This window comes from Pristiophorus japonicus, chromosome 14 (genome assembly GCF_044704955.1).
Source record: "Pristiophorus japonicus isolate sPriJap1 chromosome 14, sPriJap1.hap1, whole genome shotgun sequence".
In the NCBI taxonomy this organism is placed as follows: domain Eukaryota; kingdom Metazoa; phylum Chordata; class Chondrichthyes; family Pristiophoridae; genus Pristiophorus; species Pristiophorus japonicus.
Genome location: NC_091990.1, coordinates 83,249,425 through 83,268,560, shown reverse-complemented (window position 1 = coordinate 83,268,560; position 19,136 = coordinate 83,249,425). Strand labels below are relative to the sequence as shown.

General features: G+C 47.1%; 1 protein-coding gene across 9 annotated transcripts in view; it reads left to right on the top strand.

The window, feature by feature from the left end:
* LOC139279957 (low choriolytic enzyme-like) overlaps window positions 1-19,136 on the top strand; it is a 630,591-nt gene that overhangs the window by 157,451 nt on the left and 454,004 nt on the right. For all 9 annotated transcript variants that reach the window (XM_070899317.1, XM_070899318.1, XM_070899312.1 and 6 more), the window contains one exon: window positions 5,343-5,498. In XM_070899317.1, coding sequence (XP_070755418.1) covers window positions 5,343-5,498 — 156 coding nt within the window. The remainder of the gene's footprint in view (window positions 1-5,342; window positions 5,499-19,136) is intronic.

Below are 19,136 nucleotides of genomic sequence, written 5' to 3'. Positions count from 1 at the left end.
TTCTGAAGAAAGGTTGAGCAGGTTGGGCCGATACTCATTGGAGTTCAGAAGAATGAGAGGTAATCTTATTGAGATATAAGATAATGATGAGGGTCGACAAGGTGGATGCATAGAGGATGTTTCCACTCATGGGGGAATCTAGAATTAGGGGGCATAGTTTTAAAATAAGGGGTCGCCCATTTAAAACTGAGTTGCGGAGGAATTTCTTCACTCAGAGGGTTGTACATCTGCGGAACTCCCTGCTCCAGAGAGCAGTGGAAGCTGGGTCATTGAATATATTTGAGGCAGAGATAGACAGATTTTTGAGCGAAAAGGAAGTAATGGGTTAAGGGGAGCGGGCAGGGAAATGGAGCTGAGCATATGATCAGATCAGCCGTGATCTTATTGAATGGAAGAGCAGGCTCGAGGGGCCAAATGGCCTACTCCTGCTCCTACTTCTTATGTTCATATGTGCCCAGCACCCACTGCAAAGCAGAAAAATAAATAGATGAGGCAGGTTCCTTATACAATGATCACACATTGATTCAACCCAGTCCAGCTCCTGAAAGGAAGTGCCAATTAAAACAACAGGGAGACCTCAAAATCTGTAAGACACCTTGAATCTCCAGGTTAAACAGAAAACTGGGCCCCTTAATGGTGCCAACTTGTATAGTGAGGAAGAATGTGGTCGGAATTTCCACGATCCACAACACTTCCATCGGCATTGATCACAGATTGTCTTTACCTTTGTGTATAGCCATTCAGCCTATGCAACCCAGTTTTTCTGATCCACTACCATGGCACTGTGCCAATATTACAAAGTGGTACAATTACTAGCATATTATGGACACTCCCAGATCTTTTATTAAGGCTTACTAAATTTGGTCGTGCAAACCTCTTGTTTCCCTAGCATAGAACTAAAACAAAATCCAGGATGGGTGCAGACATGGTGCAGGGATAAAATTACAGATTTTCTGGTCCTTCTGCACTTCACCTGAGCGAGCAAAACAAGATAAAGCAGTTTGATGCCCAATATTGGTCAAAGGTTTTGTAAAGTCCTGTCCTCTCAGTACAGATTCACACGAGGCATGTAGTGAAGTCAAGGTCACTCTGGACCTGCACCTTTATTTCACAGCTCTGGAATGCTGCACTTGCCTGAGACCTGTCCTTATATACCTGTCTCTTGCAAGTGCACCCCTGATGATAAGGTATGCTGGTGGTTACAGGTCATATCTTAATACAGTCATGTATAGCATGTTAGGATACAGTTATATATAATAATGTAAGATACATGACAGGTTTGACATGGTATCAGTCAATGAAGAGGATGTTCTTGTTGCACCCCATGAAGGAGATGCTGGTGCCTAGCTGAGTCACTTGAGCATAATGTCCATTTCACTGAGGTACAGCAACAACAACAACTTGTATTTATATAGTAAAATGTCCCAAGGTGCTTCACAGGAGTGTTATCAGACAAAACAAATAAATTTGACACCGAGCCACATAAGAAGAAATTAGGGCAGGTTGGTCAATGAGCTAGGTTTTAAGCAGCGTCTTAAAGGAGGAAAGAGAGGTAGAGGGTCGGAGAGGTTTAGGGAGGGAGTTCCAGAGCTTTGGGCCCAGGCAGCTGAAGGCACAGCCACCAATGTTTGAACAGTTATAATCAGGGATGCTCAAGAGGGCAGAATTTGCGGAGCACAAGGGATTGTGATGCTGAAGGAGATTACAGAGATAGGGAGGGGCGAGGCCATGGAGGGATTTGTAAACAAGGATTAGAATTTTGAAATCGAGGCATTGCTTAACCGGGAGCCAATGTAGTTCAGCGAGCACGGGGTGATGGGTGAGCGGGACTTGTTGCGAGTTAGGACACGGGCTGCCGCATTTTGGATGACCTCCAGTTTACATAGGGTAGAATGTGGGAGGCCAGCTAGGAGTGCGTTGGAGTAGTCGAATCTAGAGGTAACAAAGGCATGGATGAGGGTTTCAACAGCAGATGAGCTGAGGCAGGGGTGAAGTTGGGCAATCTAATTACTGTTTTTTCTCTAAAGAGAAAAAAATTTCCTTCGGGGCGGAAAAGGTATAATCCAATTATTGTTTTTTCTCTGAAGATTATGAAGAAAGAAAAAAATGACTTGGATTTATATAGCGCCTCTCATGACCATCAGACATCTCAAAGCACTTTACAGCCAATTTTGGAGTCACTGTTTTGTAATGTAGGAAACACAACAGCCAATTTGCACACAAACAAGTTGTCACAAACAGCAATGTGGTAATGACCAGATAATCTTTATTTGTCATGTTGATTGAGGGATAAATATTGGCCAGGGTACCAAGGATAACTCCCCTGCTCTTATTTGAAATAGTACCATGGGATCTTTTACATCCACTTAAGAGAGCAGACGGGGCCACGGGTTAATGTTTCATCTGAAAGACAGCACCTCCGACAGTGCAGCACTCCCTCAGCACTGCACTGGAGTGTCAGTCTAGATTTTTTGCACTTAAGTCCCTGGAGTGGGACTTGAATCCACAACCTTCTGACTCAGAGGCGAGAGTGCTACCCATGGAGCCACAGCTGACTCTGATGGAGAATCCGTTGCCTTAAGAATATTTGATACTCCACGAGAAGTTCAAGGACCGTAGCTGTCTTACCATACACATCTTGAAAGGTATAATTTCCAAAGGGGTTCAAGCTCTAGCAGAACAATGGACACAAACTAAAGCTTTAAGAACAAGAACATAAAAAATAGGAGCAGGAGTAGGCCATACGGCCCCTCGAGCCTGCTTCACCATTTAATACGATCATGGCTGATCCGATTATGGACTCAGGTTCACTTCCCTGCCTGCTCCCCATAACCCCTTATTCCCTTATCGGTTAAGAAACTGTCTATCTCTGTCTTAAATTTATTCAATGACCCAGCTTCCACAGCTCTCTGAGGCAGCAAATTCCACAGATTTACAGCCTTCTGAGAGAAGAAATTCCTCCTCATCTCAGTTTTAAATGGGCAGCTCCTTATTCTATTATGCCCCCTAATTCTAGTCTCCCCTATCAGCAGAAACATCCTTGTCAAGCCCTCTCATAATCTTATACGTTATAATATCACCTCTCATTCTTCTGAATTCCAATAGAGGCCCAACCTACTCAACCTTTCCTCATAAGTCAACCCCCTCATCTTCGGAATCAACCTAGTGAACCTTCACTGAACTGCCTCCATAGCAAGTATATCTATTCTTAAATATGGAAACCAAAACTGCATGCAGTATTCCAGGTATGGCCTCACCAATACGCTGTATAACTGTAGCAAGACTTTCCTGCTTTTATACTTCATCCCCTTTGTAATAAAGGCCAAGATTCCATTGGCCTTCCTGATCACTTGCTGTACCTGCATACTATCCTTTTGTGTTTCATACACCAGGTCCTGCTGTACTGCAGCACTTTGCAATTTTTCTCCATTTAAATAATAACTTGCTCTTTGATTTTTTTTTCTGCCAAAGTGCATGACCTCACGCTTTCCAACGTTATACTCCATCTGCTAAATTTTTTCCCACTCACTTAGCCGGTTTATGTCCTTTTGCAGGTTTTTTGTGTCCTCCTCACACATTGTTTTTCCTCCCATCTTTGTGTCGTCAGCAAACTTGGCTACGATACACTCAGTCCTTTCTTCCAAGTCGTTAATATAGATTGTAAATAGATGGGGTCCCAGCACTGATCCCTGCGGCACCTCACTAGTTACTGATTGCCAACCTAAGAATGAACCATTTATCCCGATTCTCTGTTTTCTGTTAATTAGCCAATCGTCTATCCATGCTAATATATTACCCCCAACCCCGTGAACTTTTATCTTGTGCAGTAACCTTTTATGTGGCACCTTGTCAAATGCCTTTTGGAAGTCCAAATACACCACATCCACTGGTTCCCCTTTATCCACCCTGTTTGTTACACCCTCAAAGGATTCCAGCAAATTTGTCAAACATGACTTCCTCTTCATAAATCCATGCTGACTCTGCCTGACTGAATTACGTTTTTCCAACTGTCCTGCTACTGCTTCTTTAATAATGGACTCCAACATCTTCCCAACCACAAATGTTAGGCTAACTGGTCGATAGATTCCTGCTTTTTGTCTGCCTCCTTTTTTAAATAGGGGCATTACATTTGCAGTTTTCCAATCTGCTGGGACCTCCCCACAATCCAGGGAATTTTGGTGAATTATAACCAATGCATCCACTATCCCTGCTGCTACTTCTCCCTAGGATGCAAGCCATCAGGTCCAGTGGATTTATCCACCTTTAGTCCCATTATCTTACTGAGTGCCACCTGCTTAGTGATTGTAATTGTGTTAAGTTCCTCCCCGCGATAGCCCCTAGACTATCCACTGTTGGGATATTGTTAGTGTCCTCTACCGTAAAGACTGATACAAAATATTTGTTCAGAGTTTCTGCCATCTCCATGTTCCCCGATCTCGTCCTCTAAGGGACCAACATTTACTTTAGCCACTCTTTTCCTTTTCATATACCTATAGAAACTCTTGTTATCTGTTTTTATATTTCGTGCAAGTTTACTTTCATAGTCTATCTTCCCTTTCTTAATCGTTTTTTTAGCCATTCTTTGCTGGCTTTTAAAAGCTTTCCAATCTTAAGGCCTTCTCAACCATTTTGTGGACTGCAACGAAAATTGTCTGAAAAAAATCTGTTGAGGGCTGGTGGGATTCCTTTTGAAAAAGCTGTACCATGCCCTCAAATTGAAGAATGGAAGCTATTAGTACAGATTTCACCTAATTCATCTGTAGTTTTTAATGTGTAGCTCAACCATGGCAAATCCTATTATAGAGTGAAAAGCCTGAATTCTGTCTAAAGAGCAGTCATAACAACTGAATACATCGGATGAGAAATCTACTCAGCGAACATTCCAGATGTCCTCATGCTAGTCATATTGGGTAAAAAAGGAATCCAAGTCTAGCGAGAAGAACATAATCATTTTACAAATTGATAACTGTTGAGCGATGAATGAGGTTGCATTTGTACAGATTCTTTCTGGACAGTTTCAGAACAGTTTAATTTCACAAATCATAAAATGATGTATATTTTTTCTGTGAGGAATATCTCACTATTAATATTTAAACTATGGAAACTAACTAGTGCTACCATGTAATTTCTTTCCATTTTGGAGACAAGACGCACAGATCGAATATTAATCATTTTTAGATGACATTGTTTGGAAGGTTGGAATAACCTGCTAAATAAATGGTGCATTCTAATACAAAGTTAGTTATTACTTCATAACTTGAATAAGAAGTATTGAATGTTTAATATGGATTTAACAGCTGTAGATATTTTTAACTTAAGATTTTGTCTTTCTCATTTTGCAGTAAAGCGTACAGGAAAAAAAATAATTCAATATGGAGACGTTCTAGTTGGTACTACCAGAAATGCTATGATATGTAACAATGAACCAAGAAGCTGCTTATGGCCTTCTTCAGACGATGGGAATGTTTATGTACCATATATGTTCGAGGCAGACTACAGTAAGTTACTTTCATTAATATTTGTTCCTGATGATAAACAAATATAACAACTTATAGAAGCTTATCGTGGAACTTGGTGCACTCATGATTATTTATGTATCTTATCAAGGAGCTGGATAAAGGGCTTCTCTGATGATCCAGTTAAGCCACTGAGTTACTACAGCATGCAGACCAAGAAGGCTTCCAGTTTTGAACTCTAGTTTGTATGAATTAGATACCTTCAGTTGGGACTGTGGTAGAGAGTCTACACATTCCTTTTGTTGCCTTGATTCAAGTAGGGAAAAATTGAGCAGGGATTCTGTTCCCGATTACTGTCCAGCAACTTCTGCTGGAAGAGTGAACATTGGCTGAGTGGAGGATTAGGGTTTGACTGTGATGCCTCTTCCTCGAGAGAAAAATAACCTACAACTCACATTTGAGGAATAGCTAGTTGGGTGAGATACTGGAGGGTGACTAGTGTCCATGGAACTCTATTCCTTCAAACAATCATGTTTCAAGAGAGCACAGAAAAATGGCAGGAAAATATAGAGGAAAAAATAGTTAATTTAAATATTAAATACATCTATATACCACATATTATTGTACATTGTCCATTGCTGCTTTGTGTTTATTTGTCATAAAAGCACATAGAGGTCATCATCCTGCCTAACCATTGGGGCTGGTTGACTTACGTCGAATGTCATAGGCTAGAATTTTCCGGGAGGGGTCAACGGGTGGGATCGGTGGCAACGCACCTTTCCAAATGTCAGGTCCAACAGGCACGGGTGGGTGACCCAGTTAAACTCATTACCATCTAGTTGATAGGTCATTAAGAGGCTTTTTTAACTTAGCTTTTCATTTTAACTTCATGGTCATAGGAACTACAATGTTCGGGGACCACGGCTGTCAACCTGAGGTGGGTGTTTAGTGGCCATTGCTTGAGCTGATTATTTGACAGCTTCACATGTATAGTAAATGCTCCCACCCGACAGATCATCAATTTCCTCAGCCACAAGCTGTTTCTCAGTCCATTCTGCAGGTCTTCAACTCTCCAGTCACTCTCACCTCATTGGAAGAACTCTCACCATTGACAGAATGCTTCTGTTATCTCTACTTCACCTGCCTCTATTCCATCAACATGGGTGCCCATTATACTGTCTCACCTTGGATATGTATTTAACCCCTTGCAACCTCTATTACACTACCACCAGAGAGCCTACCTGTTGGAGTCCTAAGGGATCCCAGCATCCCTTGGGAGCACGGTATATAAGCAGGCCACCCACAAGGTACCTGCACTCGGGAGTCTTATTAAAGGAACTAAGGTCACACTTGCTCATTGTACACAGTACTCAGTTTCATCCTTTATTATGAACACATCAATTGGCGATGAGGTAATGAACAACCGCGCGAAAATGCAAAGAACAGTTGGTATCCTGGAGAAGTTCTCAGAAGGGGACGAATTGGGAGGCCTTCATAGAGAGACTCGACCAATACTTTGTGGCCAACGAGCTGAAAGGGGATGAGAAGGGTGATCCTCCTAACTGTCTGTGGGGCAAACAACCAATGGCCTCATGAAGAATCTCCTAGCTCCGGTAAAACCAACAGCTAAATCCTATGAAGAATTGTGTACGCTGGTCCAGGAGCACCTAAATCCTAAGGAAAGCATTTTGATGGCGAGATATTGGTTCTACACGTGTCAACGGTCGGAGGGCCAGGAAGTGCCGAGCTATGTCGCCAAACTAAGGCGCCACGCAGGATATTGCGAATTTGAGGGATTCCTAGAACAAATGCTTCGAGACTTTTTTGTACTGGGCTTGGCCATGAGGTAATCCTTCGCAAACTCCGAAACTAAGTAAAGCCATAACGATAGCCCAGGCATTTATGTCCACCAGCGACAACACCAAACAGATTTTGAAGAAGAAAGAATTTTCGGCCAGTACTGTGCACAAAATAACGTCGTTTTCAAGAAAGAATATACATGGCAGAATGTACACGCCGGCTGCTGCTCCCCGACCTCAGATGACCCAGAGTCCGCCATTAATCGTTAATGTGAGGCAGTTAACACCTTGTTGGCACTGTGGAAGTGATCATCGACCCCATCAATGCCGCTTCAAGCACTATGCGTGCAATGGTTGCAGAACAATGGGACACCTCCAGCGAATGTGCAGACGAGCTGCAAACCCTGCAAAGCACCACTTTGCAGAGAAAGATCGATCCACTGTGAATCAGGCTGAATTGGAGACTCGTACCGAGGAGGCAGAAGTGTACGGGGTACACACATTCACCACGAAATGTCCACCAATAATGTTGAAAGTTGAACTGAACGGAATTCCAGTATCTATGGAACTGGACACGGGTGCGAGTCAGTCCATAATGAGTAAAAAGGCCTCCGACAGGCTGTGGGGCAAAAAGGCCCAAGCTCAGCGCCATTCACACCAAACTAAGGACTTATACCAAGGAACGAATCCCTGTAATTGACAGTGCAGAAGTCAAGGTCTCCAGTGATGGAGCAGTACCCGAACTCCCGCTGCGGATTGTGCCAGGGGATGACCCCACATTGTTTGGCAGAAGTTGGCTGGGAAAAATTCGCTAGAACTGGGACGACATCCGAGTGCTTTCATCCATCGACGACGCTTCATGTGTCCAGTTTCTGAGCAGGTTTCCATCGTTGTTCGAGCCAGGCATTGGAAGCTTCTCGGGGGAGAAAATACAGATCCATTTGGTTCCGATCAATCCACCGCAAGGCATGGGCGGTACCATATATGATGCGTGAGAAAGTGGAAATTGAGCTGGATAGGCTGCGGCAAGAAGGCATCATCGCGCCGGTGGAATTCAACGAGTGGGCCAGTCCGATTGTCCCGGTACTTAAACAGGACGGCACGGTCAGAATTTGTGGGGACTATAAATTAACGGTTAACCGGTTTTCGCGACAGGATCAGTACCCACTAACAAAGGCAGATGACTTATTTGCGACTCTGGCTGGAAGGAAGACATTCACCAAGCTGGTACTGACCTCGGCCTATTTGACGCAGAAGCTGGAGGAGTCTATTGTGTTCCTAACACAGATGAGACTGCACACAGGGAGGTTAAAGTAACAGTGACCTCAGTCTTTATTAAGACACTCCAGAGTGAGGAACAGGTTTGGGGGCCGGCTTATATACAGTGCTCCCAAGGGATGCTGGGATCACTTGGGACTTCAGGGGATGCACTCCCTGGTGGCGGAACATGGGAGTACATGCTTTACAGATACACAACATCACTCCCCCCCCCAAGTCAAAGTGAAAACTATTTACAAGGTGAGGCGGTCGGGAGCCTTTCTTTCCCTGGTAGACCGTCTCGGTACAACTGTGTGTTCTGGTGTGTTGGCTGTGCCCTCGCTGGGTTGGCGTGTTGTTGGCCCTGCCGGGCTGCTGGGTGAGCCTGGCCTTGCTGGGCTGTTGGGCGGGATGGGTTCGATTTCCTGGTCCGGAGTGGTGTCGTTGATCCTTTGGGTGTGTGTTGTGGGCTCGAAAAAGGTGGTGTCTGCTGTGCGTTGTTCAGGGCAGTCTGTGAACCGCAGCCTCGTTTGGTCCAGGTGCTTTCTGCAAATTTGTCCATTGTCTAGTTTGACTGCAAACACCCTAGTCCCTTCTTTAGCTATCACCATGGGATCTGGCTATTGCATTCATTATTACTATACTCGGGTGTGACAACGGGCCATGTTTTACCAGTGCTGAATTTAAAGAATTCACGACCCGCAATAGGATTAAACATGTCACCTTGGCCTCGTTTAAACCAGCCTCCAATGGGCAGGCAGACAGTACAAACAATCAAACAGAGCCTCAAACGAGTCACAGAAGGCTCACTCCAAACCCGCCTGTCCCGAGTACTGCTCAGCTACCGCACGAGACCCCACTCGTTCACAGGGGTGCCCCCGGCTGAGCTACTCATGAAAACGACACTTAAAACCAGACTCTCACTGGTTCACCCCAACCTGCATGATCAGGTAGAGAGCAGGCAGCAGCAACAAAATGTAAACGATAGTTGCGCCACTGTGTCACAGGAAATTGAACTGAATGACCCTGTGTATGTGCTAAACTATGGACATGGTCCCAAATGGATCGCGGGCACGGTGATAGCTGGGTCCTTTACTGTCCTTGGTAAAAAACTGTGTCCTCCATGGGAGCTGGTCCAGCATCCCAGCGGAAATGCAGGAGACAATTAAGCCGTTCCAGAGGCGCAAAGACGAAATTTCCCTGTAGGCGGACTGTCTGTTGTGGGGCAATGGTGTGGTCTTGCCCAAGAAAGGCAGAGATACGTTCATTTGTGAACTGCATAGCACTCACCCAGGCATTGTAATGATGAAAGCCATAGCCAGATCCCATGTGTGGTGGCCCAGCATCGACTCAGATTTAGAGTCATGCGTGTGCCAGTGCAAGCTGAGCAATGCACCCAGAGAGGCACCGCTACGTTTGTGGTCGTGGCCCTCCAAACCGTGGTCGAGGATCCATGTGGACTATGCGGGCCCATTTCTAGGCAAAATGTTTTTGGTTGTCGTGGATGCTTACTCAAAATGGATTGAATATGCAATAATGTCTGTAAGCACATCCATGGCCACTGTTGAAAGCCTACGAGCCATGTTTGCCACGTACGGCCTGCCTGATGTCCTAGTCAGCGACAATGGGCTGTGTTTCACCAGTGCTGAATTCAAGGAATTCATGACCTGCAACGGGATCAAGCATATCACATCTGCCCCGTTCAAGCCTGCATCCAATGGCCAGGCAGAAAGGACAGTTGAGACCATCAAGCAAAGCCTAAAACGTGTGTCGGAATGTTTGACAGCACAGAAATTTTACATGAACATTGGATAAAACACCCAACTGGCTACCTTGTGTGTTGTTAGTTGTTATGATTGCACTAGGATGAGGGTGAATGTGAGAGGTGGCTAGTAAGATGGGGATCTGATAATATAGATTGAGAGAGAGGGATGGGTGGAGGTACAAAGTAAGTTGATGTGAGTAAGGATGTGCAGGAGTAGGATAGGTAAGGTGGAGTGATGGGGATGTGATGAGAGGCACAGCTTGATGAAAGTTAGTGTGTCGTTGTAATAATATTTCATGATATAATGAGAACATTGAAAGGTTAGCGCCACTGCACCCAGATCCTCCTGACGACATCCCTGAATGTGTCCTCCTCTGCACTGTGCAACCAGGCTGTGTTTGTCTCTTGGGGAAGTGTCTTCTGCCCATTGGAAGGGAAAAGGACCTCCCTGTGTGCTGTGATTCTCTCCATAAGCATATGGAGGGATTCATGGGAGAGCCTGGGTGTAGCCCTGCACTTTAGTGCAGTCATTGTCAGTGTTTGCAACATTTCAATGATGCAGAGCACCGACAGGACAAATGTTAAAAGAAAGTTGGCCATGGTCCGTTAAAGGAAACTGGCTGATAACATGTAAATGATGTCACCAGACCCTCTTCCTCTAATTGACTCAGAAAATATGCTGGGTTGGCTTGTCAAGCCCTATCAACGGAAAATCATTTTCCAGAATGGGATGGAGCCAAAAGCAGAGTCAGGTCCGCCACTGACAACGCCCACCCTGGACCCGCCAAGGTGGGGATAATCTCGGTTATAGATTATATAGCACAAACCAAAATGGCTTCCAAGCAGCACGCGCACACTTCTGGAACCTGCCTCACCAGACGCCATCTTGTTGAGGGAGGTAGGGTGGCCATTGGAGCGCGAGTTAAAAGTATGGTAAGTAGGTAGATCGTGACTTCAGTCAGTGTGCAAAGCATTTTCAACATCATTGCTGGAGCTAACACACTCTCCGAACCTAGTGTGGTAATGAGGGTTCATATTTCCTAGGTACCTCGCTATTCTTTCTGTGAAACCAGCACATGATGAGTTAAAACTTACAATAACCTTCTGCTGAACAAGGGTTGTGCAAGGGGATTTTAAAGCAAGAGTATCTTCAAAGGAAAGTAAAATAGTAGAGTGTGTAAGCATCATTCAGCCATATCTGTTATAAGTTGGAATTTGTCAGATTGTGTTTAGGGAGGTGGAAAGTTTATGACATCAGGTCGTTGTGTTTATGGAAATATATGTTTGTTTAGTTCATGCGTTATTCTGTTGTCATTTGTATGTATCTTTGATGTACTATGATTTCTTGGCTGGTATGTATAGAATCTAGTAATCAAATATGGTATAAGATTGTGAGTGAGTCTGTGTCATAGCAGCTCATACTGGAATCAGGAGAGTAGGATGTCTCAAGAGCTCATACTGGAATCGGAGAGCATAACATCTCAACAGCAGCTCGCTTTTATACTGGAATGGTGTAGCATGGAAAGACCTGAGCTCTCATACTGGTTTTGTAAAGTATGAAAATATCTGTGTACTCATAATGGCTGTGGATTGTAGGGGGTTTTTGACCCCCAATTACGGGGGTCTTTGGTGGCTGTTGGTGTATTGGCCCTCTCTGTCCCTTCCAGGGGACGGTCCAGCAGCTTATGGCTCGCTGACCACTAAACTGGCGGTTGCGAAGTGCCCTAGCACTCCTATCTGGTTCTAAGCTCAGAATTTTGGTAGATTATGAGCTTGCACAAGGGAAAACAAAACACTCAGAGACAAGTGGTACTTGGAACAAAAAAACAGGTAAGTCCAATTTATTAACCACGGTAAGTTTCCAACAAGGTCAAACTTCATCAAAACACATATCTGACACACACTTATAAACTATGAAAATCTATGGGAAGAAACGGACAAAACGAAAACCTTACACAATTTTATCTTTACAAGACAGCTCCAACACCACCCCCACCACCCCCCTTTTTACCTGACTGACCTAAGCTGGCAGTTGGGCAAAGAAAACCCCAGGATAATACTTAAGATCCCTTTTGACAGTTATCTTTTTAGCCTTAGGATGGTTGGTTTACGGGGTAGCTGGAGTGAATGTTGCCTCTCCCAGTTACTTCGGTCTCCAGTTGTTCAGCTGGTTGGCCTTGGAGCATTGTTCGGTGTGCGGCTCGGCTTCTTGAGACAATGTTGGGTCTCTCGGTAGTTGGGTTGTATATTCTGCACACAAGTCGAGTCCAGGGCCCATACGATGGTATGTTTCACAGCCGGTAACAGTCTGTCTCCGTTCTCTCTCAGTTACTGTCTTGCTGCTCCTCGACTCCTTCTCCGACTGCCCCAGCTGCTTTCTCTCTGTTGTTTGTCTGTGGTTCTGTAGGTCCTACTCCTCCAGCTGCTTTTCCTACTATATTCAAACTGAGCCGGGTAGTGCCTATTGGTTGAGGATTTCCCCGCTTCAGGCCCGACTTGACCCCTGATTGGCCTGCCAGAATGCACTTTCCCCCCATTGGCCAGTGCCTCTGTCTCACTTTTGAACCAGACTCCACAATGTAATCAGAAGATGTCACAGGTAGGTATGAGGACCGGTGTATTGTTTCAGTGCACATTGGTGCCTCAGCATCTGTTGGTCCATTGTAACGTCCCGGGAGTCAATTACCACAGTAATCGCTGGGCTATTGTCCATTGTCCATATTAATTAGGTAGATAATGGTCCACATTGATAATTTGATTATGGGTGAGTCATATTTTCAAACTGGGCCGGGTAGCCCCATTGGTTGAGGATTTCCCCGCTTCAGGCCCGACTCGACCCTTGATTGGCCTGCCAGAATGCACTTTTCCCCCATTGGCCAATGCCTCTGTCTCGCTTGTGAGCCAGACTCCACAATGTCTGTATCCGCTCACACGTTTCCCAGCCTGCCTGGTTTGAGGGTTTGACTTGGCCAAAAATGTTCATTTAAAATACATAGAGTTAAAACAACAGTGCACTACTTGGCCAAAAATGTACATTTTAAAATGTATAGGACGATCCCTTTTAGTTTTCTTGTCCTTAGGGTGTTCCAATAAAATGCTACCGTGGATTTTCGAACCTTACACTCCCCCATCTTGACACAACCGGATATAGACGGAATGTGTCAAAAGGTTTGCAAGAAAATCCTAGAGCTCCCCAAGTGTCAGCCATCCCCATAATTACTCTAAACTATAGACCCGCATAAACGAATGTGCACAAACAATATTTCTATCCATAATTGGTGCACTACCCATGCTCCTTTTCAGGTAAACTACAAACAAGGTACCATTTTTGCTTTTAGTTACATAGAGTTAAGTACATAATTATGACGCATCATGCCGCGTGTTCCTTGAGTTCCTTGAAAGATTATTCCGCCATCACAATATATCGAACAGATGTATTTACACTGTGCAAATGTCTATCTGTGATAAGTAAGTCCTTATTGTGTTCTGTCATAGTCGACAGTGCCAGTCAGTTTCCAGGTACGAGGTTTCATGGTGTTACGGTAAACCAGAATGTTCCCTTTTGTTTAAACCACCTGGAAACAAAAATGTCATTCTTGTGTGTTAGACTGGGCTATCTTTCTGTTGTTTCTGGAATATTTTAAGATAACTCCGTGCTATTCGGGCTCTTTTGGATCTGCAGGCGTTGATGAGGAGATATAGGACAATGACCAGTTGTACAATCGTCAGTGTGTGGGAGGCCATGCGAAGCCAAACCGGGATATCTACTCTCGTACCCCATTCCCACCATGCTGGTGACTGTATGTCCGCAATTTCGAGGGCTATGTCTTTGGTCTTTTGATGTCGGGTGTAATAATGTTTTTGGCTGAGATCCACTGCCTTCAACAGGGCGGTGAGTTTCTCAGGTAGTAAGGGTATGGGGTACCCAAAATGGACAACATAGTTCTGCAGATCACTCGCGTTATACTGTACCGTAAGATGGACCGTGGAGGGTTCTGGGATCGGGATGATCCTTTCCTGGGCCACTTGAACTTCTGCCCTAGGTTTAAAGCAAAAACTGCTGTCCGGAATATCACACCACTTACTCGGGCCGTGTCTATACCGGTGGGCAGTCGTGGTGACACAATATGTCCCACCACCTACATATGCTATCTGTGGAGGTATATGGCCAGATGCCATCACCTCCATCGTGCAATTTATAGGTTCTGCCCCAGCAATGCTAAACCCGAAGGCGTTCAAGTGCTGGGGACACAGGATGACCTGTGCTCACCGGCTACGGCAGCCAGATAGGTCTGTACCCCTCATTGCGCGCTCCCACACAATGACATAGGGTGGGACCATTGCGAAACAGACGTATACCCCCCCGCGAATGACTCCAATGTTCTCTACACGGTACAGGGGTGCTGGCTTGGCGGATAGCCCCATTGCTGGCATCCGCACAACTACACCCATAATAATATGGTTGGATTTCCCACAGTCAACAGGGACAGGATAGGCTTCCAACGCCACGCGGAGTTGGCAGGGACTGAGGATGCTGCTGTATGGGTGTAGTGCCTCCAGGTGCTTGTTGCTGATCCAGGAGGGGACCCGACCTTACCTAAGGTCTTCCAAATTGCTCCGTTCCTCTCCCAGCAACCAGGCCCCATAGAGTACACACACCTCGTTCTGTGCAACCTGATCCGAGGCCAACCAGTCCTCCTTGATCAAGGTGTTTATTGTCCGGGCGTGAGCGTCTAGCTGGGCAATAATTTCTTTCAGATGCACCGTCATAGCCACCCCCTGAAGCGTGTAACCCAACACGTTATTCTCTTTCCCAAGGATGCTGCGCAGCTGTGACTTTAACCCATTGATCTGTAGGGCTAGCTGCACATCATCCAGGCTGTTCATGACGGATGTCCCAGTGAATCCGGTGAATCCAGTGAAAACGTCATTCATGACCCCCCTGCGTTGTCTGCCCCGCTCGATTGTATCTTCTTGTCTATACAGGTCTGCCACATTGACGTCCCCAAAGTCCAGCTCGTAGAAGCTCCTGAATATTTCCTTCAGTAGACCTTGGTACATCAACTCGGTTTCTCTGGGGCAGAAGGCGGGTGGGCGAACTTTTGTCAGGTTTAGAATTACTGAAGCAACTGCATAGTGTACCCCCTGGTATACTAACTTACCTTCGGTACTAACACTAACCCATTCCCAGGTCCCCCAGTGGTGGGGAGACATCCATAACTGTCAATGGACTTGGGCGTGGGCAGGGGTTCCTTCACCTGAGCCAGCAGCTCGGTGACATTGACTGGTACCCGGAAGCGAGGGAGCACATAGTCTTCCCTGCTGCGATCCCATTCCATCCCCTTCCCCGCGTCCTTCCACCATCTGGCAAAGGCAATGGACCAACCCGCTGGGCACACCTGGGCCGACCCCCATAGGCATGTATAGATCCCCTGATCATAGGCCCACCATTTCTCCCAACACACAGTGATCCCCCCCGGTGACCCCGTGACCATTCGGTAGGTGCCATTGCTCAGATGTCCCCAGTCTGAGCTGCTGTCCTCGATGTCCGCGCTCAGTTTTCTGAGCCACCACCAACGTCCCAAAGGTATGTCCCCAACACACGTTAAACACACTCTCCTTCCCTCTGTCACCCTAACCTGGGACGTAGCCATCTCGATTTCGGGGCAAGGGATGGAGGCCTCCCCATAGGTAAAAGTCTCGTGGCTCGAATACCGGGTGGAATTTGAACCCATCCACCAGGCCATCTCCCTTTGTGGAAGTAGGTGGCCTGGCCTTCTGCCTCCATTATCCCTTTTCCCGTGGTCATGATTGGCGCCCTGCCCCCGGAGCACCCATATGTCAAAGACATCTCGATGTCGAGTTTCTGTCCGGTGCAGGTCCCCAGGTAGGTAAATAACATCACGGTCCGGAGCATCTTCTGGAACACAAGATTGAACACAGTCTTGCCTGAGACTTCTTCAGGCGCGACTGGAGTAACATCACAAAATAAAAACACCATCACTTCACTTTAAAATCTCCCTAAACTATATACAGAACACCGGGCTATATACAATGCCACCCGTCTCCGGGTGGCCAGGTCAGTCTTTGATACTGACTTGGCTTTGTCGGCCATCTTGCTGACCTTGCCCCAGGAGCCGGACTGCCCCCTTTTGTAGGGCTTGCAGGAGGACTTCTTTTAAATGTCCTGCTTCCATTTCTGTGAGCTCTTCGGTGTCTGGGATCTTTCCCAGGTATTTCGGTGGTGTCCCTTTTACCACACAGTCTGCCACTCTTGTGCTTCTTTTCTTGTTTGACTCTGGGATGGGCGGGAAGGTATACAGGGGACCAAGGCATCCTAGGCTGCCTCACTCTGGAACTACGCCTAACCAGGGGCGCGGAGTCCCATGTTACGGGCTGCACCCCTTGGTCCTCCCACTGGTCTATCCCTTCCTCGACCTGCCCTGTCGTTATACTGCACAACTTCTACTGTGCTAAGTCCCTTTCCTGCCTATCAGGCTGTGTCACTTCACTCTACTGTGTGATGGTCTTACTGCGGTAGTGGACTATTCCGGGTTGTGGGCTTCGGGGCCGGGGTTGACCTCTGCTACAGCCTCCATATCCACCGGAATGATCTCTGCCTCCCGTGCGGTTTCTTTACCTGTGGGAGCCTTCCTTTTCCCTGCCCTAGTAGGGTCGAACCGCTTGCATTGGTTTATGTGGTACCACTTTACCCAGCGGGGTAATTGGACCGCATAAACCATAGGGCTTGCCTTGTCCACTATACTGTAGGGCCCCATGTACAGTGGCTCGAACACCCCCACCCTGTCAAAGCTGCGTACCATGACCTGGTCGCTTATTTCCCAGTCGTGGTGGCTACGGGGTTCCAGCAGCAGCTTGTTACTAAAGTGCTGTCTTCCCATGTTGGTGGCTGCCTGCCAGTGAATCTGCTGCAGCTGTTCCAGCAGATTCCTAGCAAAGCGGTCTCGGTTAGCTTTCTGAAGCTGTCCTTCGATGAGACCCGGCACCAATGTGTGTACTTTGGTCCCCATGAGTCTCCCAGTCATCAGCTCGTGGGGTGAATACCTTATGCTTTTCGACTGACTGGCTTGGATCCCCATAAGGACCAGTGGTAAGACCTCTACTCATCTGTTGGGTGAATTCCCTGTCTCCTTGCGGAGCCTTTCTTTGATGGTGCGGTTGAGGCGCTCTACAGGGCCTGAGGACTTGGGGTTATATGCCACATGCCACCGTGCTTTAATCCCCAGCACTTTTAAGGTGGCCGTCATCATCTGGCCGGTGAAGTGGCTTCCCTGGTCGGACTCCACAAACTGCGGCAGACCCTACCTTGAGAACACTTCCCTGACCAGGATCTTGGCCGTCCCCAATGCAGTAGCTGTTCGGCAAGGGAAGGCTTCCACCCATTTGGAGAATACATCCACCAGCACTAGACAGTACTTGTACCCCCCCTGGGCGGTTGGCAGGGGCCCTATGTGGTCAATTTGGATTGACTGCCATGGTCCCTCTACCCATGGATGCCTTTCTTTTCTGGGGGTCTGGGTTGTTGGCTGCACACTCCAGACAGGCTGCGCAGAAATCATGGACATTGTTCCGGAGCTCTGGCCACCATGCTGCCTGTTCCACCTTCTGCCAGGTGGACTCTGGCCCGGGGTGTCCCGCACCTGGACCCTCATGGGCCAGTTGTAGGAACTTCCGTTGGTGTTGTGCTGGAACCACCCACTTATACCCTTTGAACAGCATCCCTTCCTTGACAGCTATATCTGCGGCACTGTATGGGCTCTCTGCCTTTCCTCCACTTAGGATGGTTGCGATGGCAGCCTTGAGGACGGGGTCCTGCGCCTGAACCGTTCTCAGGTCCGAGGCCACTGCTACCCCTGCGCTCCCTTGTTTCCTTGGCTTGCCTCTAGCTGCTATCACCTTGCCTTTCTCATACTGGTCCCAGAAGCGACCTGTCTTGGCTCCTTCTCTGGCCAGGAGGTCCGCCCTCTAGTTACCCTCTGCCCTGGGCTCTGTCTTAGAATGTGCCTTAACCTTGTGGATGTAGACGTCCCTATTGTTCCCTAGGGCTGCCACTATCCTTACTAGCAGGGGTTTGGTTACCAGGGGCTTCCAATCTGCGGCTGTGTACCCGCTGTGTGACCAAATAGCCAGATACTCTGTACACGAATTGCAAGTAAACATACTGTCTGACCAAATCATGTACGGGGTGGGGAATTCCTCGGGGTGAGTCACCACATACATCACCGCTGACAGTTCAGCCTGCTGGGCGCTCAGGGTGCTGGGGAGTTTAAACGCCAAGGCTATGCCTGTCTCGGGGTCCCAAACTCCGCAACCCGTGAGTCTTGTACCCGCGGACACTGAACTGGATGCATCGGCGTAGATCTCGCGGCCTGGGCTCGCAGAGGCCCCTGACCCTGATGGCCATTTGGGAGAGGAGGAGGGTCCACCGAGTGATCCTGGCACTGCTGACTGTTCCATCCTTTATTCTCCCATCTAACAACATCTGGGTCGGGGTGTGATGGGTGAGGAGTGTGATAGGGGATACTCCTGTGAAAACCTGTGCTCTTTTCACAGCCCAGTGAGTGGCTAACAGATGCCTTTCACAGTTGGAGTACCCCTTCTCCACCTCTGCAAGGACTCTAGAGGAGTACACCACCGGTCTCAGCTGTCCGTGCCTTTCCTGTAAAAGCACTGCACTCAGACTGTCCTCGCTGGCTGCTACTTCTAAATAGAAATCCTTTCCCCCATCAATAGCCCCCAGTGCAGGTGCCTTCTGCAGGTTCTGTTTCAACTGAAGAAATGCAGCTTGGCAGCCTTGGTCCCACTCTCACTTGACCCCTTTGTGTAGGAGCCTGAGTA